This window comes from Ictalurus furcatus, chromosome 14 (genome assembly GCF_023375685.1).
Source record: "Ictalurus furcatus strain D&B chromosome 14, Billie_1.0, whole genome shotgun sequence".
NCBI lineage: Eukaryota > Metazoa > Chordata > Actinopteri > Siluriformes > Ictaluridae > Ictalurus > Ictalurus furcatus.
This window is the reverse complement of record NC_071268.1, coordinates 23,782,018-23,806,283: the sequence shown is the minus strand read 5'-3', so window position 1 is coordinate 23,806,283 and position 24,266 is coordinate 23,782,018. Positions and strand designations below refer to the sequence as shown.

The following is a 24,266-nucleotide window of genomic DNA, read 5'->3' as shown; positions in this document are numbered from 1 at the left end:
AACAAAATGATCAGCGATCCAATGAGTAATAGTTGATGAAGCCTCCCAAGCACTCCCCAGAGTTTCGTCCTGTAATATCAAACAGGGGTGGACAATTTTAAAAAGGATCTTCGACTGAACATGCATGAAGAACATTTCAAGTTCTTTTTCATGCTTAGTTTTGCACATGTGGACCTCTTTAATTCAGACCACAGGTTTTGCACAGGATTCAAGACGGCCATTGCAAGACATTCCCGATTTGATAAAGTTTGGGGTTATTATCTTATTGGAAAATCTATTTACGACCAATTAATTGAACCTTGTGACAGAGGCAACCAGGTTGTAGCCTGAAATATCCTGGTACGTTGCAGAACTCATGAAACCCTCAACCTTTGCAAAAGCCTACCAGCCACAAAACATCCACAATAGTGGATATTAGGTGCTTTTCTTTGTATGCAGTCCCCAATTTTTACCCAACATTCAGATGGCGCTTATGACCACTAAGATTTTGTTCTTATTTGTCCACAACCCATAAGTCCAACTGTTTCAGTGACGCTTTGCGAAGTTCCTCAGGAAGTGCTTCTTTCACACAACCTTTCCAAACAACTTCTTATTATTGACGTGACGTCTAATAGTTAATTATGAAAAGTGACATCTTTTTGACTGTATGAAATAAACTGCAGTTCTGAAACTGCAATCTTTTGATTCTTCTTAGCTGATCTCACCATCCTCCTCAGCGTGGGTGGGTGCAGTATGCTATTATGGGAAGGGTTTCTGTTAGATAACAGTATCCCTGTACTTGTCTCAGTGGAAAATGTTTAATTATTGTGTGTATTGTTTATATTATATCTGGTTCTTCCAATTCTCTTGAAGGATGTGAAGAACTCTGGAATTACTGGTAAAAGATATAGAGGTTCATGAAAGAAAAAAAAAATCTCTTTTGTAGGTGACTTAGATTAACAGAAGTTAAGAGATGCTTTCCTTTTCAGTTCATTTACTGATAAAGCAAATTGATAAAGCACTGTAAACCATGATACAAGTAAAGGTGCTTTAGAACTGCAATTGCTACACCCGACCTCACTAATACTCCCAAGTTCTCCCTGCTGGCTTTGTGTAGCTTCCCGCATCAGATTTACAACGCTCCTGCTTGACTACAAAGCCAACACACTCCCTTCCAATCCTCCAACACCGTTCGACTGGTCCCACCGTCTCTCAGGGTACGAAGAAGGTATGCATCAAAACTCTTCTTTATTCTGGTGCCTAGGTGGTAGAACGAACATCCCGTAGATGTCCGAACGGCTGAGTCACTGGCTAAAAGTTCTACCTTTTCATGAAATACCAAAATGAACAGGTTGTCATTTAAAAAAAATAATAAACCTTGTCTTGTCGTTTTATGTTTTCATTCCATACTACCGCCCCAGCAGTGCTTTTAGACTAATAGTACTCCCAGTCTGTGAAATTGTGAACCAGTATGAGGATGTAGTTATTGATAGAGACTTATAATATAAATTTAATGCTCTTGAATGGGCAAAGCCCCACGGACGCACTCCGAAATCTAATAGAAAGCCTTCCCAGAAGACTGGAGGGGCAAAGAGGCGACTAAATCTGGAACGTGATGTTCAACAAGCACGTGAGTGCGATGCTCACCATTGGCCATACGTGTATTTTATGATGTTATTATTATGGCAAGATAGGTTGATGGTAGTGCCTTAAACGATTAAATATCAATCAAATATTTTTTTATAGTACTTCCTCATCCGACAGTTTGTGTAACCGAACGTTCTCTTACTTCGTCCAGAAAGCTTCCTATCGGACCATAAAAACCTCACGCTTGCACGGGATCCCAGTCTTGACCAGATTTCTGGCGAGCTTTCTTAAAAACAAGCAAAAACGATCACCGCACCTCCTATTTATAAAACACTTTATCCGTTTAATCCAAACGATCCATATTCTGCGTGTGCTCACAGGTATGCGTCCGTGCAAAAAGGCTTTTAACAGCCTGGATCGTATTTAAATTATGCGGACCTGATGAACCAGAACTTGTGTGTGTACGTTGTCGGAAAATTAAGTTTATTAAATTAAATTCAACCAGATTCACACTTTTCAATAATCCCATTTTATTAAACCTTTTTTAACCACCGTAACACTGGATCTTTGGTGTCCAACAGCACTTTGTTCAACAAACACCTAACCCCTATTTTAGCTAAAGACTTCACTTCACACTTCTGTACTGGATAAAAGATGCTTCTCACATAAGCAGATGTATGTAAGAGGACTCTTACATCCTGCTTTTCCCATACCTTTGATTGCTTCAGCACTGACCCAGCAGTGAGATCACCAAAACTGGCACAGAGTCGCTAATGTCTGTCTGTCTGTCTGTCTGTCTGTCACCTTACACCAGGTTTTGCATCGCTGGTTTCTTCTTTAGTATTGTATGCTTCAGCTGACTAAAGCATCTTAAGACAACCTAAAATGCTAATAAATACAAGAGAGAGAGAAAGAGAGAGAGAGAGAGAGAGAGAGAGAGAGAGAGAGGGAGAGAGAGATGCGTGTTTCTCAAATGTGTACTGCATTGTCTGATGTGAGCAAAAATGCATTGGGGAAAGCTTTATAAAAAAAAAAAAATAAAAAAACAGAAAAAAAAAAAAAACCAAACAAACCCTACAAACAGATTTGACATCTATGGGCAGATTTATCAGACCAACAGTTATACAGTATACAGCGACATCAAATAAAAGCAGATGTCATTATCTCCCTTATTACAGCTATGCCACTTTTTTCCACAAATTGCCCTATTTAAACTCTTATTTCAGTAACAGTGTTTTGGGGGACACAAAAATACATTATATTTCAATCAGTGTCTTCAATGATTAAACAGGGCTAACCATATAAAGTGTATAATAATAATAATAATAATAATAATAAAAAAAAAAAACAGCACCAGAGGTGAGATTTTTGTTAATATTTTAAACAATAGCAATCAAAAACCACTCCAAGCATGAAACGGATAAACACGTGCGTCTATTATTTTGTCGAGCGTTCGCTCTTCTCGCTTGCTCGCTTTGTTCTATATGAAAAGCAGTCCAACACTGACCGAGTCTCGAATATCAAGACGTGGTAGAGAAACGAGAAGGTGGGGTGCTTCAGCAGTTGTTATGACGACTGTTGTCCAAAACTAGGGATAAATATTAGACAGCTAAAAGGGGGGGGGGGTATATTCGGGGGCACAAATTGACCTGAACTGTTAAAAACCCATTTAGTCACCAAATAAAAACAAACTGGGATGTTCTGTGCTTCGTGATTTGAGCTTCAAGCACTGAGACCCTGGGAGAAGCCTACCTCGATGCTTCTTTTGTTACACCCGCAAGGGGTCGAGCTCGGACACCTGCGCAGGGCAGAGAGGTGACTAGGAAGTACTCGGAGCTTCAGGAGCGCAGGGACGTATCTACCTAAAAACAAGCACAGTTAGCTTTCAAGTCATTTTCTTGATTGGAAATGCTACACTTACCTGTGATACAACCTCATGCACAGTAGTACACACACGCACGCGCAAGCAAAGCACATGCCCTCTCTGTTCAGTGATTAAGCAACGTATGTGTTTCAATGCAAGTTCAATTTGCTGGTTCAGGGTCGTTCCCGCCCCAACAACAACAACAACTGGCCAGCTCCTTAGAGATATTCTACTATATGTAATTCAAGTATAATTCTTTACCCAGGCTTGTTTTGGGAGATATGTCCTGACGGTCACCCCCCACATAGAAAGTCTGGAGAGAAACCAGGGTGTTTAGTGCAATCAGACACTAGCTGCCTACTAACTGTAGGTGGCACAGGCATGCTGTGACTGGTGGCATCAAAACAAACCGTTAGCATCCTAGGCTGAACACAGGTGAGCACAAGCAGCATGTTTCAGGGGAACAGAGCCCGACTGAAATGAACTCGACTCAGTAAACCTCCAAAACCGATGCGGATACAGAATACCGACGTGGCATTCGCTTTGTTGTTGGTTTTTTTTTGTTTTTTTTTTTGGCCCTCTTTGATGGCTTTTAAAGGGAAATTTCTGATGACTCGGCTTGACCGATGATGAACTTCGACGCGTTTTTAACCGAAATACAAATAAAATGCATTCGCCAATATGGAGACTTAAAAGCCATCATCGTAAAACTTCAACGATAAACTTCATAAAACTCAAAAAATAAAAAATAATAATTATAAATTAAAATAATAATAAAAAAAGTGTTGGTTGGTTTTTTTTTTTTTTTTCCTTTTCAATTTATGCTCACCTTTCTTACATATTAGTTGAAAGTGTGGTGGAGCATTTGGGTGGATTATACTGCTGCGCTTATAATTCTCTTCTGCAAACGAAACAAAACAGTGAACAAACAAAACAGTGATCTGAATCCTTATTACAGGATTACTAGACAGCAGTGTCCCTTTCAAAGTTTCTCCAATTTCTGAGAGTAAACTGAAATCAGGTGAAATGAACGCGTCGTCCCACGGGCCCGGTCGTCCCAGCGTGTTTTCTGCAGCCGACGACGGCGGCTCCTTGAAGGAGCGGTAAACTGAACCGCATCATTTCTGTACCCCAGTACAAGAACGACTCGAGTAGAAGCCCTTTCTGGCGATGGAATGCTCAAAAGTCTGAGACACGTTTCGAAGGAAGCAAAACTACAACTGAAGTGCAAGGACCAAGTGCAACGACGATGGCTTTCCGTCAAGATGTTCCCCGCGAAATATTTGCAGAGAGGATGATGTCTCCTCTGAAGAGAGAGAGAGAGAGAGAGAGAGAGAAAGAAAGAGAGATAGAGAGAGAGAGAGAGAGAGAGAGAGACGGAGTGGAAATTTGGCACTCTTACTTCTGCACATAAGGCCAAAGCAGAAGGAGGCAAAACACAGGCACACAGGTCCACCTCAGGGGTTCGTTCTGTCAGGTTCGGACAGAAAACCTTTCACATCTTGCCAAATCCACCGAAGTACATGTAGGACAGCGGGAGGAAGCACTATCTGCCGTACAGGTCATCGGGGTAATTTCTGCCGCTACTGTCATTGTTGTTGCTGTTGTTGTTACTGATGTTGGCTAAATACCCTCTCCTAGAGGACGGATCGGGTTCTTCGTCCTGACCGTCCTCCACCGTGTCCGGGGCCTCTAACACTGCCGCACTAGGACCTGAAGAGGGAAGAGTAGACCTAGAGGGGATTTCAGATACAGTAGTGCCACCACGAGACTCAGAAGGACCAGGATTGTCTGAAGTGTCAGACGGGAGCGTGTTTGGTCTTGTGTTTTCCCCTGAAGGTGCTGGGTTACTCGTCTGCGCTGCTCCTGCTGGTGTCTGAGAGCCGCGGTGAATGCGGTGGCTCACCACGATGTTGTTTCCGAAGCCTCCCATAGAGGCCATGGTGGTGCTGCGCTCTCTCTGGACCACCGCGGTCATCCCACCTTCAGCCATCAGACGCCGGATCCGGGAAAGCGCGTCTTCACCTGGGCCGGGATCCGACTGGGACTCGCCTGAAATTTCAAACAGGAGTTTTAATCGTTTTATTCAATGAGCTAGTTATGAGAGTAATTCATGAGTATTTTAAGAGAGAGCTTTTTACATGTAAAAGTTAAAAAAAAAAAAAAAAAAAAAAAATTTTGCTTTATAGCCTGGATTAGACCTATAGCACAGAAAATTCAGAGTCAAATGTAAAGGTCCATGAATTTTTCCCTGACCAAAATCTTGAATTTCCATGACCTACTCTACAAAGAATGGTACAATGCACTGCCTGGGTACTGAGCAGAAAAAAACTAACTATTTTAACCCATTAAATCTGTAAGCTCGATTTCCTGGTTAACAGACATTTTCAGAGAAAAACTTAGTTTTCATTGCTTAAAAAGAACATGTACTTATCTCATGACTAGTCTTTACACCTCATAAACAAAATGGTCCTAATAAAACAAAATATATTTTTTAATGGAAATAAAATCAATTCATTTACAAGGAATCATAAGCCATTTTAAGTACATTTTTAACCTATAACACTGTGTCACATTCAGCAAATGAGCACACTGTAAAAAAGAAAAAAAAAGGAAAAGACAGATATATATCACATTTTATCTAATACATTTGAAAAACTTACAGACAAAATTCCCTGATATTCCCTGACTTCAACCCCACAATGATAAAATTCCCTAACTTTCCATGACTGGAATAGACTTCACTAAATTTCCATGACATTCCAGGAATTCCATTACCCGTGGGAACCCTCAAATCCCACAACAGTGACTGTCCGAAATGCTCGGGCAGACACAACACACGGCTTTGCACCATTTTCAGTTTCAAATGTGGTATCTGGGATCGATCAGGGCTGGGAATAATAATGAACGTAGAAAAGGGTTCGTCCTATTGCAGGGTATCTGCAGGGTATCTGCAGGTATCAAATTTAATACTTTTTAATACCATATTCAGGCAGCTGTATTAGATATCCCCTCGCAGCACTGTTTATGGGATTTTTTTGTGATTTAATGCCAAAGTAATCTAACAAGTAGTGTTATACAGAATTTTTTGTAAAGAAAAAGAATATATATATATATACACACACACACACACACACACACACACACATATATACATACACACACACAATATATTTATTATCTCACTAAAGTGAGTAGACCCCTCACATTTTTGTGAATATTTGATTATATCTTTTCATGTGACAACACTGAAGAAATGACACTTTGCTACAATGTAAAGTAGTGAGTGTACAGCTTGTGTAACTGTAAATTTGCTGTCCCCTCAAAATAACTCAACACACAGCCATTAATGTCTAAACCACTGGCAACAAAAGTGAGTACACCCCTAAGTGAAAATGTCCAAATTAGGCCCAAAGTGTCAATATTTTGTGTGGCCACCATTATTTTCCAGCGCTGCCTTAACCCTCTTGGGCATGGAGTTCACCAGAGCGTCACAGGTTGCCACTGGAGTCCTCTTCCACTCCTCCATGACGACATCACAGAGCTGGTGGATGTTAGAGACCTCGTGCTCCTCCACCTTCCGTTTGAGGATGCCCCACAGATGCTCATTAGGGTTTAGGTCTGGAGGCATGCTTGGCCAGTCCATCACCTTCACCCTCAGCTTCTTTAGCAAGGCAGGGGTCGTCTTGGAGGTGTGTTTGGGGTCATTATCATGCTGGAATACTACCCTGCGGCCCGGTCTCCGAAGGAAAGGGATCATGCTCTGCTTCAGTATGTCACAGTACATGTTGGCATTCATGGTTCCCTCAATGAACTGTAGCTCCCCAGTGCCGGCAGCACTCATGCAGCCCCAGACCATGACACTCCAACCACCCTGCTTGACTGTAGGCAAGACACACTTGTCTTTGTACTCCTCACCTGGTTGCCGCCACACACGCGTGACATCATCTGAACCAAATAAGTTTATCTTGGTCTCATCAGACCACACGACATGGTTCCAGTAATCCATGTACGTAGTCTGCTTGTCTTCAGCAAACTGTTTGCGGGCTTTCTTGCGCATCATCTTTAGAAGAGGCTTCCTTCTGGGAGACAGCCATGCAGACCAATTTGATGCAGTGTGCGGCGTATGGTCTGAGCACTGACAGGCTGACCCCCCACACCTTCAACCTCTGCAGCAGTGCTGGCAGCACTCATCTGTCTATTTCCCAAAGACAACCTCTGGATATGACGCTGAGCACGTGCACTCAACTTCTTTGGTCGACCAAGGCGAGGCCTGTTCTGAGTGGAACCTGTCCTGTTAAACCGCTGTATGGTCTTGGCCACCGTGCTGCAGCTCAGTGTCAGGGTCTTCTTATAGCCTAGGCCATCTTTATGTAGAGCAACAATTCTTTTTTTCAGATCCTCAGAGAGTTCTTTGCCATGAGGTGCCATGTTGAACTTCCAGTGACCAGTATAAGGGAGTACGAGAGCGATGACACCAAATTTAACACACCTGCTCCCCATTCACACCTGAGACCTTGTAACACTAACATGCCACATGACACCGGGGAGGGAAAATAGTTAATTGGGCCCAATTTGGACATTTTCACTTAGGGGTGTACTCACTTTTGTTGCCGGCGGTTTAGTCATTAATGGCTGTGTATTGAATTATTTTGAGGGGACAGCAAATTTACAGTTACACAAACTGTACACTCACTACCTTACATTGTAGCAAAGTGTCATTTCTTCAGTGTTGTCACATGAAAAGATATAATCAAATATTTACAAAAATGTGAGGGGTCTACTCACTTTTGTGAGATACTGTATATACACACACACATATATATATATATATATATATATATATATATATATATATATATATATATATATATATATATATGTGTGTGTGTGTGTGTGTGTGTGTGTGTGTGTGTGTATATGGATGGGTGGCTGCTTTTTGGCACTAGCGCATGTCACCCAATGTGGATAGTATCTGTCGACTGATGGGGGAGGGCTGGCTGGTGGGTGACCAACTTGAGGAGAAAATGGAAAGATTATATTCGCTTATTATTTTTTTAACGAGGTCTCACCCGAAAACACATTTTAATCATTTAGCATGTGAACTGGAGGATCCCCAAGTACTTGAGATGTGTGTTCTGATACTGATCGCACTTTGTACATGTTGGAGTTTGTAGTGCTGTTGATATGTTTGTCATTTTACTAATCTTTGTAAAAATTTCAGGTTTTGAAGCACTTTGTTCGACTCTGTTGCTTTTCAACGTGCTATATAATTAAGAGGGGGGAGAATCCAAAAACAAATGTAGAAAGAATAAAAGGAAAGCACAAACGCGTATAGAGATAAGAGGTACCGTGGTTGGTGTTGAGTGAGTCAGTGTGGGTACTGGGATCTTGGGAAGCAGCTCCATGAGCCACTGTGTCTGGTGGCTCACTGTGTGGGAGTGTCTCTGTACTGGCAGTCTGCACTTCACTAGTTTCTGCCACTGAGAACAAGACATTATATTACATCAAAGCCTAAGACAAACACTAATTCTTGATACAGGATGTCAAGAAAAACACTGTAAATGGAAGTAATATAAAAAGACCTTATTGCTGGTGCTTACCTCATTATTTATTTTTTTCGTAGGCCTTGTTGGACATAATACAATGACAAGACTGCATATGTTCCAATGATCGACCAGTACATTAAATAAGCCAACGGTTATACAACATAAATATAAACTCAGAGGATGAGTAAGAGATGGTGCTGTAGTGGGTGTGTGCACGTCTCTTACGTTGGTGCGGTGTGTGTACGGTCTGCAGCGCGCTCGTCGAGGGCAGCTCTCTCTCCGTCTGTGTCTCTGCATTCTGTAGATGCACCACAGGAGTCTGCGTGCCCTGGGAGGTCACCGAGGGGGCGGGCTGACGGGGTTGCAGGCCAATAGCACTCATCAGTCCCATGTCTCTGTCCAATCGCCAGCCAGACCTGCTTGTCCTTTAATCAATCAGAGTGTGAAAATCATCATCATACTCATAATATCTGAACATTAAATAATGACCAAATCTGTAAACAGAACTAAGGTGGTGTCAGAGGGGTTTTCCGATCCTGACCGTTCCACTCCGCGTGTCCGACTGCTACTGCTGGCGGTGAATAGAGGATCCGAGCTCGGATCAGTGCTGCTGTCTCCCTCGTTACGGTAATCGCTGAAAATACAAGATCGTGTTGATTGTGACGCACTTCAAAACGGCACGTTTTATTCGACGGGTTATACGGTATAACCGATTCATCGATACAGAGCTCCTAGAAAGAGACAGGACTCAATAATCCAGCCTTGAACTGATCTAAGTCGCCCTTCAGGCTCGTTCTAAACAAAGCAATACCGAGACAGCGTCCCAAGGTTCCCGCCCGTAATCATGATGACAGCCTAATTATCAGTCTTCCTCGCCCTCGAACACAGTATAAGCGAGGAACTCCTCCAGAGCATCCAGGTCTTACTTACACAGGTCTGCAAATGACCAGGTCTCCTTTGCTGGTCCCGTAGGCCAGACCCATGCCAGGTTCAGGCAGCCAGCGTGCCGAGTTAATGCTCACGTGTCGACGCTGGTCTGGAGCCATGGGGTACACCACGTTATACACCATCTACACAGGACAGAGACACGAGCGTTAAAATACACAGCACCCACAAATAAAAGAGTTACAGTTTTATAGAAACAGGTTTGCATTGCGCTAACGTCGACGCCATCACTCGCCCTGATGGAAGTTTCTCCTCCGTGCGGCTGCTGCAGACGGAACACCTGCGCCACCATGTGGTCAGTGGTAGGATGGAGCAGGATCCTGCGCGAGGCCAGGCCTACCATCACGTAGCAACCCATTGGAGACAGGCTCACAGAGATAGCATTGGGACCTGGGTATACAGCATTGCAACGAACCGATCAGACGTTACTTATTTAAAATAATAATAATAATAATAATAATAATTTTTTGACGACAAATATTCCTCAGCAGTGAAAACTGTCACAAACAGACCTGGCTAAAATGTTCAGGTGCGGTTTAAATAAATACACGAAACTAACCGAATCGCTTGGTGTAGAGCATCTCCCCCAAGTTGTGAGGGGCAAGAGAGTAGACAGCGAGGATGCCCTCATCCGGAAAGCCCCGCTGGCTGCTGGGTATAAAAACAGCCAGGAGCTGCCCGTCTGCTGATATATCGCAGCTGGCATCGTTATAGATCTTACAGTGTGGAACCAGCACGTTCACAGACGCTACGGGGGTCAGGAAACAACCGAAATGAATCCGAGAGAATAACTGCATCATCGTGTTAGAAAAACAATACAGGTCACACCCTCTCGTATATGATAAGAGGATGAAAGCAGTCATCAGCTATCAAGACTTAGTTGTGTAAACAATAACATTACGCTGTAAATAAAAATCCCAACGGTGCTGATGTCAGATCTGCATTTACACTCGGAGTCCATCGTTTACGTGACTCGAAGACAATTACCGTTGCTGATCTCAGGCAGGTCGAACTTGGTGAAATCCCACCACTGCAGTCTGTAGGTGGTGTTGGCGATGTTACTGGCTACCGCAGACTGGCCATCACCAATCGAAGCTCCTGGAAATGAACGGAAATGTCAACTGCATTCGAAAAACACATCGCTCTCTCTTTTGTCGTGTCTTGTAATAAAATGTGTCTCGAACAAAATACGTACCTGCTAATACTCTGTTAATCGAGGAGTGGGTTGCCAGACCCGACTGACCCCTCTCGTGGAAAATACCGGCGTAAGGAAGATATTCAGGCAACAGGAACCTTCTTTTATTGTGGGGGAAAAGCAATGAAACCATGTTACAGAAAACCTTAAAAAACAAATGACTGACTTTTCAAATTTTCCAGTTCATCTAACAACAGAGAGATTTAATACTCAAGGCTGCTAACGTAAGCAAACCCGGTGCATGTTTACTGACCGTGGCACAAAACGACCGAGGGAGGGTGCAGACATTCGTGCATTGCGTGGCATTCTGTGTCTTGTCCGATCTCCAGGCTCCCTGCAATTAGTGAGACACTTTAATAGGAACACGTGTACATTTAGTCGTTTTTGCAGTTATCCGATCGGCCAATCATTTGGCGGCAACAGCACGATACATACAATCGACTGTTTCCACCCACAGAACTGTCGCTCACTCTGTGTTTTCTGTTTTTCACACCATTCTGTGTAAACTCTACAGACTGCCATGTGTGAAAATCCCAGGAGTTCAGCAGCTCCTGAGATACTCAACCCAGCCTGCCTGGTACCAACAACCAACGGCACGGTTAAAGTCACACAGATTGCACTTTTTCTTCATTCTGATGCTTGATGTGAACATTAACTGAAGCTCTTGGCCTGTATCTGCGTGATTTTATGAATCGTGCTACGGTCTCATGATTGGCTGATTAGATATAAAGTGCCTAATAAAGTGGACGCATATAAATGGCATATGCTTATTTGGCATATGCTTATTTCAAATAAGAAGCCATATTAAGCGTATCCATAAGAAAACCTTAGCTTTATTTGGAATGACAAATGACAGAACTGCACTGCTCAGATCTAGTGAATGGTTTGAAACTGGCCACATCAACTTTGTGTATAAAGAAACAAAGGTGATGTGAGCAGGCACTTATCATTAATTCTTATTTAAATGACTTGGGCAACAGTCACATCTGTTCACTAATTCATGTTGTAAATAAGTACACTGACTTTAATTTTGAGATTAAAATACTGCATTCTGAACGGTCCTTACTTTTCACCCCTATCCGTCAGAGTTCTCCATGTGGAAGGCGTGGCCATGATCACCACCCTAATAAGCTAATAATTACACCTACTCTACGTCCTCGTAGTCGGCATCACTGCCCTCTGCTGGTGCGGAGGAGGGATTGCCCGCCTGGTTGTCGGAGGACGTGGATAGGGTGCGCAGGCGGTTCTGTAAGGAGCGCTGACGAATACTTTCTCTCCTAGACAGATACTGAATCATCCTCTGGGCATAATATGCTGCTGGAGACAACCTACAGAACACAAAACACAAAAAGACTACGTGATATGGAAACGCGGCTGAATTTTGGACACCAGAGGTTTAACAGGCACCCTTACAGACCTGGCAGGATCTGGGTAGATAGGATGATCACGGGAACCGGATATGTCGTACCGGGAGAAAGGAAAGAGCGAGGACTCCAAAAGCCTCCTGAAAACGGAGTACAGTATGTAACGAATGTGGATTTTTCCCTGCACGTGCAAGAACATTTTCCATTCCTGATCATACAACCTATTATTGTTTTTATTTATTTATTTAGAAAAGATTATACTTCCTTTTCTAATTGCTAATCCCAACACTTTATTAGGATTTATGAGATGAGATTACACACCCCACACCCAGGAGTCCTTCATGTGTTCAGCATTCTACTATAGAGATTATTTTTTCTAATTAACATATATATATATATATATTTTTTTTTTGTTTTATTCTGAGATCGCTTGGACTCGTCAAAAAGAAAAAAATATCTGTCATTTGTTATGCAAGACATCAGAATGAAAGCAGCTCGTTATGACAAGGACATCGCAAGAATATGGTAATATACACTACCGGTCAAAAGTTTGTGGACGCTCGACCGAAATGTTTCTCATGATGTTAAAAAGCTTTTGATCTGAAGGTGTGTGATTAAATGTTTAAAATCGGTGTTGTAGACAAAAAGATAATTGTGCCGACATGATCAATTCTTTCATTAGAAAACTAACATTTTATTTACAAAAATATATTTTGTTTAAACGGACGACTCGGAGCGAAATATTCCGAAAAGCAGCCGGTAAGCGTCCGGTGTCGGTGTGAACTCCTTTAATACTGTTTAAAAAGCATCTCAGGGAAATTAATCAAGAAATCTGTTGAGAAAACGCCAAGAATACATTTCTGGAAATTCTCGGCAAAAAGGTGTCTACTTTGAAGATGATAAAATATAAAATTATTTTGATTTATTTAGGATTTATCATCACAAATTAATTCCCATAGTTCCATTTGTGTTACTCCAGAGTGTTGATGACTTTTATGACTAAACTTTTGAGCGGCAGTGTATAAAGTATACCGACGTTTTTCAACATCGGTTAGCTAACTGCATTTAAGATTTCAGAGGATAAGACACGAGTTACGTATAAAATAACAACATTAGGAGGATAAAACTCGGAACCTTCTGAGCGAGTCCTCGTCAGTATTGTCCACAGGCACATCCGTGTTTAAGGCTTCTTGTGCTGCTTCAGTGGAGGGATTGGCTGTGGCCTGCTGATACACTCTCTCCCACTGGCCTGTGTCCTGATTATACACCAGGTCCACTGGCTGTTGGCCCTGCATAGGCTGCTGCCCCTCTTCTGTGCTATGGGATTCTTCTCTCGAATTCTGTACAGGCACCTCGAAAGCAGGCACGGGCATCTGCCAGTGTGGCCCATCATGAGCCGAGGCGGAAGAAGCTTGGCTTGAACGCTCCCAACGCTGGGTGTCATGGTTGAAGGTGAGCAGGTTGTGGCATGAGCGGCAGCGGTTAGGGTGGTTGTGGTGTAGGTTGGGACTGCCGGTGCCGTCCGCGGCGTAAGCGGAGTTCCGATGCGAAGGCCCGGCTCTCTCCGAGTCTACGTTGCTGGATAGCAGGTCCTGCACAGGCCCCTGTGTACCTGCTTCCCGGCTAGAACCTGCTCGCTCCAGATCCTGCATGCGCTCGTATTCCATGAAATAGCGGCTCAGGTTGCACTGGAGGACGTTGCGGATGGAAGCTGGGTTGTTCCGTTGGGAGTTATCGTAAAAGGGGTGATGGCCGCTACTGGTTCCGTCGCTGGCTCTGCCATGTCTGGGGTCAGCACCAGGCAGTCCTAGACCGCGGCCTTCGGTGGCCGACGTATAGATGGGTGAAGAAGAAGAGGAGGAAGAGCTGTCAGGGTACCTATGCAGGGAGTGCAGACCCACGGAAGAGGAGCTGGTCCTGGGAGGGGGTATGATCCCCCTTCCCATAATGCCTACTGCCGCCTCACCCAGTGTAGCTCCGGAACCGGTGCCCAGCAAGCTACTGGACCAATCGCCAGCTGGCAACCGAGCTGAGGGCTCTGGAGTGCCACCCAAAGCCATGCTAGTTCTGAGAGACGACAGGCCTCTGTGTAGCACGCTCCCTGCAGTGCCGCTATGCACGCTGCTAAACGCAGAGGGCCTGTCTGAGGAAGGCCGTGACTGGTTGGGAGGCTGCGTGTGAGGATGAGAGTGAGAGTGGGCGGAGTCTGTGGGCTGCACAGAAGACGGGTTCGGAACGTTTCGGGACGTGGCAGCACAACGACTGCACAGGCAGCCGAGCCCCAGGTGCTGAGTGCAGCTCTGCGGAGGAGGCCGATCTGCCAGCTCGGTCCGCCCGGGATACTGAAACAGAGGCATGCTGGGAGGAGGTTCGCGGGGTTCCGTTCCTCCGGAGGAGCGAGACGACAGGATGTGCAGGAAGTTGTGCAAAATCGGAGTGCGGCGAACGGGAGGGGAACGGAGCACAGAACGCTGGCGGAACAGGGCCATTTCCATGCTGTCCATGGGAACATCAGAGTCTTCATCGTTCTACCCAAAAATAAAAACAAAGTTTGAAGGACGTTTAGAGCAAATAGGACACGGTTAAGCCCATTTTACAACCAGAGGCGATGTAAATATAACATGTGAATACCTTTACTATGCATCATAGACATCACAAACTGTATATGACATACGCACCTCATACACTACCGGTCAAACGTTTAGACACACTAATTCTTTGTTTCCACATTTTATAATAATAATAATAATAATAATAATAAAGTCATCAAAACTCTGGAGTAACACAAATGGAACTATGGGAATTATATTGTGATAAAAAATCCAAAATAAATCAAAAATAATTTAGTATTTTATGATCTTCAAAGTACACGCCCTTTTTGCCTAGAATTTCCAGAAATGTATTCTTGGCGTTTTCTCGACTGATTTCTTGAGGAATTTCCACCGAGATGCTTTTTAAACAGTATTAAAGGAGTTCACACCGACGCTGGACTCTTATCGGCTGCTTTTCGGAATATTTCGCTCCAGGTCATCAGTTTAAAAAATACTTTTTTGTAAATAAAATGTTAGTTTTCTAATGGTTCTTAAGATCATGAGAAACATTTCAGTCACGCGTCCACAAACTTTTGACCAGCAGAGTACGTGTACAGCAGGTAGAACTTTGACTTGATTTGAATAGGATGAAATACAGCTCATGTGCTTTTACGATTATAGACATACGCTGTGTATATATATAGCACGAATGTTGTATTCGGTATTGTTTGTAGCTGGAAAACCACACCAGTGCTGTATATGAAAGAAACACAATTCAGACCAAAAAAAAAAAAAAACGTATGCTTGGACTTTATATCTCAGGTCATTACTCTGAACAGAACACGAAGAGGTAAATGCTCCTTTCTGAAAAAAACAAAGGTTTTGTACCTGTTGGTTGGTTGGGTTCACGATAGCGGTCAGAAGATTGTGTCCAAGAGGATCAAACCTTACAAGTCTGAAATGAGATGTGAATGTGTACAAATAATTAACAAAAAGGACAAAGTTAAAAGTTGAAGAGGTACGTAAAGTAAGCGTCCTAACCGGACGCGCTCGGTCTCGCTGCCGGTCTTGACTACGGCGAAGGGCTCGGGCCGACTCCAGTCCCAGAAGTGCAGCTCGTTGTTGGTGGCAATAAGCAGCAGCTGGGCTGTGGGGTGGAAGGCCAGGGACGCGATGGCTATGTTCCCTTCTGTGAACCAGCTCTCGCTACCACCCTGCGTAACAAAAACACAGCACACGTGAACACCAAAGGACCGGGATGAACATGAGCTGACACGTGGAGCGTTGGCGAAGCAGCAAACCGGCTAACAATCTCTCACAGGTTTTCAGTGGAGTGGAGAGCTGGTGACTGTGTAGGCCATATCGTATGATTTACATCATTATCATAGGCATCGAACCATACAGTGAGCCCTCGTGCCCTGTGGATCGGGGCACGGTCATCCTGAAAGGCCATCAGGATACAAATATCCCATTAAAAGGATATAATCCCTGGTCCTGAAGTACCCAATAATCCGGCATATTTCCTATTTTGCCTACTCCCAACATGCCCAATTCAACTAATCCGCTAATTAACAGACCTTACTGAATTGAAGTGGGTATGTTAGTGCTAGAAAACACTCAACTGTCCAGGGTTCTCCAGGACCAGGGTTGAAAACCTGTGCTCTAAGGTGACAAGTGCACCAAAACCAGTCCTTCCAGGATTGTGCCATTTGACGATCGCAGAAATTAACCCAAAATCGGCGAAACTCCGCAATATCCGCACAAGCTTGCGATTTTTCAATATTTACCGCAGATTTTGGCCAAGACAAGCCACGTGACTTCACTGCAATGCGTATTCACGCAAAGCCCTCTTTGATTCACGTGCGTCAGACTTGAGAGGTCTTGTTTACCAACAAACATCACGGTGAAAGTCCATGCAAATCGATCAGTACGTTTACATGGACAACAATAATCCGATATGAACTCGATTAAGGCAATACTCTGATTAAGAAACTAGCATGTAATCAGCAATTTCTGATGACCTTAATCCGACTAAAGTCATACTCGAAGTAAACACAAATGGAATTAAGACGTGTGGAGTATCCCTGTTTTAGTCGCATTATCGACGTGCGTTACAGACATGTACACACCTTAATCACACTATTAACCTCGTGTGGGAGTTTTCACCGCATTTTGCGACAGGACACGTACACACATGGCAGTGCTCAACCGTTTTACTGCAAACAAGAGAGCACGGTCATGCTATACGGGCAAATAGACGACTGCGTCCCAAACCGCGTACTTACCTATTATATAATAAGAGAAATACACGTGTTTCAGCAACTATATAGTGGGTAAATATGCGGTTTCGGATGCAGTCGTCTATTTGCCCGTACAGCATGACAAATAATTAACCGCACTTGAAGCATTCGTAAAAATAACGAAAATGAAACACCCAAAACTGTATACGGTCCCATAACGAAGACCAACTGTATGTCGATACGTGAAATTCTGGAGGGAACGTCAGACGGCGTGGGGACGTAATGACATGTGCCGTTAATCGCTCTATGTTCTATAACACGTAAAAACGGGAACATGAAAGGAATATTCTAAAAGTAACTCACGTAAACACCTTAATCAGAATATTGTCTTATTCAGAATAAGCTCAATAATTAGATTTCTGCTGTCCATGTAAACGTAGTCAATTTCGTTCAACTGCAAGTTCGCCAAGCGGTTTTCTTCCCAAAAAAAAAAAAAAAAAAAAAGAGAGAAATAAATAAATAAATAAATCAGTGAACGCAGTCCTGTACAGACTGCCAAACCAAGCTAAAGTGCCCCCCCCCCACTTAATTCATCAACCTTCTCTATACATACGTTCAAAATTCTTTTTCCTACCAAAAAAAAAAAAAAACCCCTTAAAAGTATAATATATTGGATGAAGCCCAAGACTATATAAAGAGTAAAATACTAGTTTGGTGCATGCCAAATACGTCGGTACGTACATGTAGGTCCCAGATGCGCACTTCTCCATCAAGGCACCCTGAGGCCACCAAGCCTGGAATTGTTGGATGGAAAGTCAAACACCACGGGGTCCGGCGGTGACCCACCAGAGAGTGCAGGCACTTCCCCGTTTTCACGTCCGTGATGTAAATGTTATGGTTGACATGAGTGGAAGCCATGAGATTCCTAAGATGACAAGAACAGCATTATGAGAGGTATTTAATCTTGCATGCTAATCACTATGCAATACCAAAATACCCATGTAACTGATAACTCTTTACTTCCTACCGGTCTGGGCTGAAGGCCAGCAAGAAGGTTGAGCGAGGATTATCAGGCAGTTCCACTTTCTGTTGGAAACACAATAAAAATCCACACAAACCGGTACATAGTATAATTTTTAACTGTGCATAAGATCTTTTTTTTTTTTTTTTTTTTTTTTAAATTAAGGTTACGTTCTTTGACACGGCACAACAGTGCAGTCTGATCTGAACAGACTGAAAGGTGCAATTGAAGCATATTATACCTGACTCTGTAGTTTCATCCAGCGTGTCCTGTCCTCCACAAGCTGCTGCAGGAGCCGCTGGGATCCCAAAATCCGAGCTCCACGCTCTCGCCCCGACAGGACCAACACTGCATTCCTGTTCTGCACCGCCATCTCGCTCACGCGCTCTCTCTGTTTCTGCAGCAGTCTGGCTCGGCACTTCCTCGTGCACAGATCACTTATTATTCAGCAGCATATAGGCCATGTGTACTACAAGAGACAAGAGCATATCGTTGAGCATATAGTGACCATCTGCATGCAAACTGGTACCACAACTAAAAAACAAAACGTCATGTATAACGAACACGGCAGAGGAATAGCCACCACCATAACCTTATTTCATGTTTCGTCAAGTGTAATGAACATGTGATTCAGCTAGAGGATGCAAGGCACTGTTAGATTGTGTGTATATAGGGCCTGTTCGGTGTTAGCGGTCTTGTTTTTTTTTTTTCATTCCTTCCCAAAAACAACTGTTTAAAGAATACGCAGATACACTATATATAAATACACTATGGAGAAAAGTCTGCGGACACCTGACCATCACTCCCGTCACAGTGTGTTCCTTCCCTACACTGTTCCCACAAAACTGTAAGCCTACAACGGTACCGAATCAACATCGTAGTACGCTGTAGCATCACAATTTCCTTTCAGCGGAACGAGGAGGCCCAAACCTGTCCCGGCACGACCATGCCCCTGCGCACAAAGCGAATCTCCATAAAGACACGCCTCTCGATACGCGTCCTTGTGTACTCGTTCGACGCCATCGTACGGCGCCGAAGTTCAATTCCAATACTCAAGAACGAATGAAATTACTTGGATGTGTTCTTGATATCGAGGATGCGTCAGGTGCAGACTTGAGCGCACCGAACCTTGAAACGCTTGAGGTCCCAGAAGTCACTGCGGCAAAACGTCGGATGATGGAACTATAAGTTTTATATAAACCACGCTAGCTTCCATCTTGAGGTAACACTAAACTCGTTCGCTTAGTTCTCAGTTAACGTGAAATAAAATAAAATGTTTAAAAAACGATAACGTTACATTTGTCATTTTATAAACGTTGGATTTATTGTTGCACGTGTTACGAGTAAACGTGCTGGGAAGGAACAGGAAGCTCGCAGCACATCCAAATTCTCGCAAAAGACGCCGTCTTCCTATCCCGTCTTGTCCTTCCGAGTCCGTTCTTCTAACGCAAGTCTGTACTTCGTGTCCTGCACAGAACCCCGACCTCAACCCCACCCTCCGAACACCTTTGAGATGATCTGGAACGCCGAGTGCACCTCAGACCTCCTCTCCAACGGTAGCACCAGCACCTGATCTCATGAAAGATCACAAATCCAAACATTCACGCTCTGAAATCTAGTGGAAAGCCTTCCCAGAAGACTGGAGGTTATTGTATCAGGAAAGAGAGGACTGGGATGCTCATAAAGCAAATATGTCAGTCATGTTGAGGTGTCCACAAACTTTTGGTCAGAGTGAGTATTGCTTACTTGTACTTAGAAAAGCTTAATGCTCAACCAAAAGCATTCATTATAACTGATTTGAGACCCAAATCCCAGCTAGATCTCAGGAGGATGCTGATGAATGGATAATAATGTCTGAAACCTGGTGCTGCCCCAAAACAATATTCATTCAAACAACTTCCGCCTGCTAGCTTATATTATATATATATATATATATATATATATATATATATATATATATATATATATATAAAATGTATTTATATAATTTTGATCTAATGGGATGGTTAAGGCACTAGCTACACAGCCTGGCTTGAAGCTGCGTCAAAAATTTCAATGTTCTGAGGCTGAGATGTTTAACCGTCCTGCCTTTTTTGTTATCCTGACACACAAAAAACAAAAACAACAACAACAACAACACACAAACACGCTGTAAAACATTATACAGCACCTGTCTGAGTCTAGCTAACAATAACTTGATAACGATAGTCACTAGCGTGCCCGCCCAAATATGGAAACTGGACGGCAGCTAGCTAGCAAGATAAGCTACGCTAGCAACAATCAAGCTACCAAGCGCAGACGCTGCTTTTCTTTCATTTTTTTTTTATTCGAAATAAATATAATACCAGGATAACGTATCACTAGTAATGGTCATAAATATATATAGTTTCGTATGTAAATGTAAAAAAATAAAATATGTAAAAAATAAAGACCTGTTTTCTTGTCTTTCCAGTGAAAAGTGTCATCGAAGGCGTAGCTACAAACTCGCTAGCTACCCAGCTAACACAGCCTAGCTTGTCTGCTATTAGAAACCAAGCACAACTGGCAACTACGGTTTTTCTAAACGATGTCATACAACGTCCCACATATCCACCGGATTACATTCATCTCCTTTCAAATAAAAAGTACCAGTCAGACCATTTTGATGACTTCAAATCCTCTCCAGGAGTCGAAGAGAAGGGGGGGGGGGGGGGAGAAAAATATTCCTAAAACGTTAGTTAACTAGCTTATGGGCTTGTGGACATCTTGACGTAGCCAGACATTTTTAGTCGAGCTGAGATGCTGCATAGTTTCTACAAGTCTGACTAATAGAAAGCCGAGAGCATGGATTCAAACATGGTCTGAGGGAGAAGTTTCAAGGTTTAGGTTTCTTGTCGTTAAGTTAAACACATTCCTACACAGATACTGTGCAGAAATGATCAATGAAGTCGTATGTAAACATTGAACACAGAAAAAAGACTGTGAAAGATTTTTAATGTGATCCAACTGGGGGCCAGATGGAGCCGGTGGGGGGGTCGGTGGGCACATAGAAATTATTATTATTTTAAATTCATTTGACCTGTATGTAAGTCTGGACTGTCAACCTGTGATGTACATAAAACTTAGAAATCTTGATACATTCAATCAATTATACACAGGACATTAAGCTGAAACATCACCAAACAGTGACGTCTATTGACATACTAGTACTATAAGAGTACTGTTAGCCACACGCTGGTAAAACTACTGATAAGACTACTTCAAAATGGATAGGTTTTTAGATAGAGGACGCAGTCTCTTAGCCGAGAAAGTTCATACAGAAGAGCCTAGCGTGCAAAAAATTTGACGACTCTATGGGGCCACAAAGGGATGCACCCTACACAAGGAGGGCCTCATGTTGAAAAAGTCTGAGAACCACTGCTCTAAGCAAGTAAACAGACAAACAAACAAAACTGTAAACACTGTAAGCAGTCAAAAAGTGACATAGTGGTAGATATTGCACGTAAAGATACTGCACGTACTCTAAATTATTAATGCACATTAAGCAAGTAATAGTAATAATAAACATTCTAAACATTGTATACAGCCAAAATGCAGTCAAGTGTAAGGTTTTTTAAAAAATTGGTTGTTTAAAAAAAAAAAAGCATCCAGTTTCTTATATATATCATAGCTAGCTGTAATGAGTGATGTATAGTTTACTCCTCGAACAGGAACTATATTTATATTTACAGCATTTGGCAGACACCCTTATCCACCCAGCGGTGGAAGCTTGGCAGTGTTGGGATTTGAACTTACGACCTTCTGATCAGTAGTCCAACATCAGTAGTCCAACCACTGAGCTACCACTGTCCTATATACTCGGAGTTATACATTTACATTTGCATTCATGGCATTTGGCAGACGCCCTTATCCAGGGCGACTTACATTTATTAACCATCTTAACCAAAGCAAATACTTGTATATACAGTATAACTCATGTAAAGGTGCAATAGTTAATACTTTTTATTTCATGCTATGACAAATAATGGGGGAAATTATGTAAAAACGATAAAAAAAAAATAGTTTAAGCCACTTTCTCAGAACAAGCGTATTACGTAGTTGCTGCGTCTCCATTCGCCTGCTATCCGTCCTAAACAGTATCTGAGATTGGAATCAGTGTGCCCCAAATCCTAGGATGTTGAAATGAGGATCTCAGAAGTACCCGGATGGTCAGGCTTTCAAAGTCTGGAGCCTTGGACACTTTTATAAAAATTTATTTTAGCTAATATTGCCCACAATTCCTTGTGCAAAGGAGGAGCTTTTTGACAGTTTGCTTTTCGACGCATTTTAGAAAGGTGTAAATAAAATGTGGGAAAATAAATCAAGGGAATGGTAAATTAAATGATATCGTATAAATTATATAAGGAATAATGAATGAAGAAAAGCTGAAATGCAATGAGGAGTTTGTTTACGGCAGCAACGTTCTCTTCCGTTACATGACGTGTTAGTGTGTCCCAGTACTTGCATACAGTACTGTTTTGCTACACACTCAAAACTATGTACTTTTTCTTCACAAAAAGAGTACATACTTGTAGTGTAGAAAATAAGTAGGCGAATTGGGACGCAGCATATGTTTGTATTTGTACCAGCCTCTTGTCAGTCATTTTATAGACACCACCCACAACACCCCTTCACATCCTCTTAAATCATTATAAAGAGAATAATGGAGAGTTGTAACTTATGAGTTGCAATTTGTTTTTCATGCAGTTGGATGTCCAAGTGTGCTTGAAAGTGATGTTATGACAGTCCTTGCTAATGATAGCAAAGTTAGCATGCTAACTCTAGTTGAACCGTCATAAGATTTGGGGGCGAAGCCTTGTGGAAATTGGTGGAAATGTGGGCGGGGTTAGTGAGTAAAAAAAAAAAAAATTATTCAAATCTTATTAAACACCAGGTAAGAAGTAAAAAGCACTACTTTGTTAATTTCTTAAGCTGTGAGCAGCCATGTTGATTTGACGTCACTCTGTAAACAACTACAGAACTCGTAGTTGAGAAGACTACTCCAAGTTGAGAAGGCATTTTCTTTGGCTTTTACTGGTTGGAGGTGGGGAATTACAAGATGAAACCTTGAGCTGAACGCAGCATAATTTGGGCTGGGTACGTTAGGTCATGTGCGACTTTTAAATGTGAATAGTGACATCTTTGGCAGAGTTAGAACATCTTGTGGGTTACATCGGGCTGAACTACTGTAGCTCGCATCACATACAATGTGTTACTGTTTTCATCTCTTTCATTCATTGTTCATTACAACTGTTCATTGTTTTCTTTACTTCCCAGTTATGCTCATTCTTCTTTTATTCATTCTGGACAGTTCCTCAAATGTGACGTTATTAGCTTTCATTCATTCAACCATCCGTCCATCTTCAGTAACGTCTTCATCCTGGCCAGGCTCACAGTATATCCGTAGCTATTCTGGGAACATCCGGCACAAGGCGAGAATAGACCCTGGATGGGACTCCCTTCCATCGCTGTATTAGTATTTATGTGTCATTGAATGCTAATGATTAAAATAGTTGTGTGATAACTGACAGAAATAAACATTCATGTCTAAATACATTTATTTTGACCTTCAAAGCTGCTCATAATATAAAACCATGAACTCTAGCACATCTGTACTAAGAAAGATGTGTTACATCAGCTGTAGAACAATATTCAAACCTCAATATACATGTTAATACAAACAAACCTCACTTTGACTGTCATTCTACCAATAAAATAGAAATAAATTCTACACTGTACGTTACACCAGGTACCGATAAAATATAAATAAGACGTACAATATAAGTTACACAATTTCAATATAATTTTGAAACTATTGCACAAGACCTTGAAAAGGCCCCATCTTCATGAAAGGACCTAATGTCGTGTTCGTCATTTCCTAGCTTTATCGTACATCACCATTTTTAATATATGCTTCTGTTACTGACAAACAATATTTGAATAAAATCACAATAGGCAACATTGGATGTGCTT

The 24,266-nt window shown here is 42.4% G+C and overlaps 1 protein-coding gene across 4 annotated transcripts; it reads right to left on the bottom strand.

Annotated features, from left to right (window-relative positions):
* Nucleotides 1-1,668: 1,668 nt before the first annotated feature.
* ambra1b (autophagy/beclin-1 regulator 1b) lies at nt 1,669-21,025 on the bottom strand. Of its 4 annotated transcripts, XR_008387625.1 has the most exons (20): nt 20,708-21,010; nt 18,517-18,744; nt 18,282-18,340; nt 17,996-18,179; nt 16,056-16,228; nt 15,903-15,969; nt 13,618-15,011; nt 12,537-12,623; nt 12,268-12,447; nt 11,373-11,453; nt 11,120-11,220; nt 10,912-11,022; nt 10,484-10,672; nt 10,160-10,314; nt 9,910-10,049; nt 9,521-9,613; nt 9,205-9,404; nt 8,782-8,913; nt 3,319-5,482; nt 1,669-2,454 (listed from the first exon to the last, which is right to left on the bottom strand). XR_008387625.1 is itself a non-coding variant. In XM_053641102.1 (19 exons), exons 2-19 carry the CDS (start codon nt 18,646-18,648, stop codon nt 4,977-4,979), a joined length of 3,984 nt encoding a protein of 1,327 aa, XP_053497077.1. In that variant the 5' UTR covers nt 18,649-18,744; nt 20,913-21,025; the 3' UTR covers nt 2,648-4,976. The 4 variants fall into 4 exon arrangements, 3 of the variants coding, with proteins under 3 accessions (XP_053497077.1, XP_053497075.1, XP_053497076.1); XM_053641102.1 differs by lacking the exon at nt 1,669-2,454 and having other exon boundaries at nt 2,648-5,482; nt 20,913-21,025; XM_053641100.1 differs by lacking the exon at nt 1,669-2,454 and having other exon boundaries at nt 2,648-5,482.
* Between the last annotated feature and the right edge of the window lie 3,241 nt (nt 21,026-24,266).

What these genes read in the sequence shown, in the direction of transcription:
- ambra1b (XM_053641102.1), bottom strand. Translation starts at nt 18,648, where the DNA reads ATGGCGGTGCAGAACAGGAATGCAGTGTTGGTCCTGTCGGGGCGAGAG. An exon ending in TGAACCCAACCAACCAACAG is followed by an intron (nt 15,012 to 15,902) that starts GTACAAAACCTT and finishes ATTTTTGGGTAG; the next exon opens with AACGATGAAGACTCTGATGT. An exon ending in GATTAACAGAGTATTAGCAG is followed by an intron (nt 11,023 to 11,119) that starts GTACGTATTTTG and finishes GTTCATTTCCAG; the next exon opens with GAGCTTCGATTGGTGATGGC.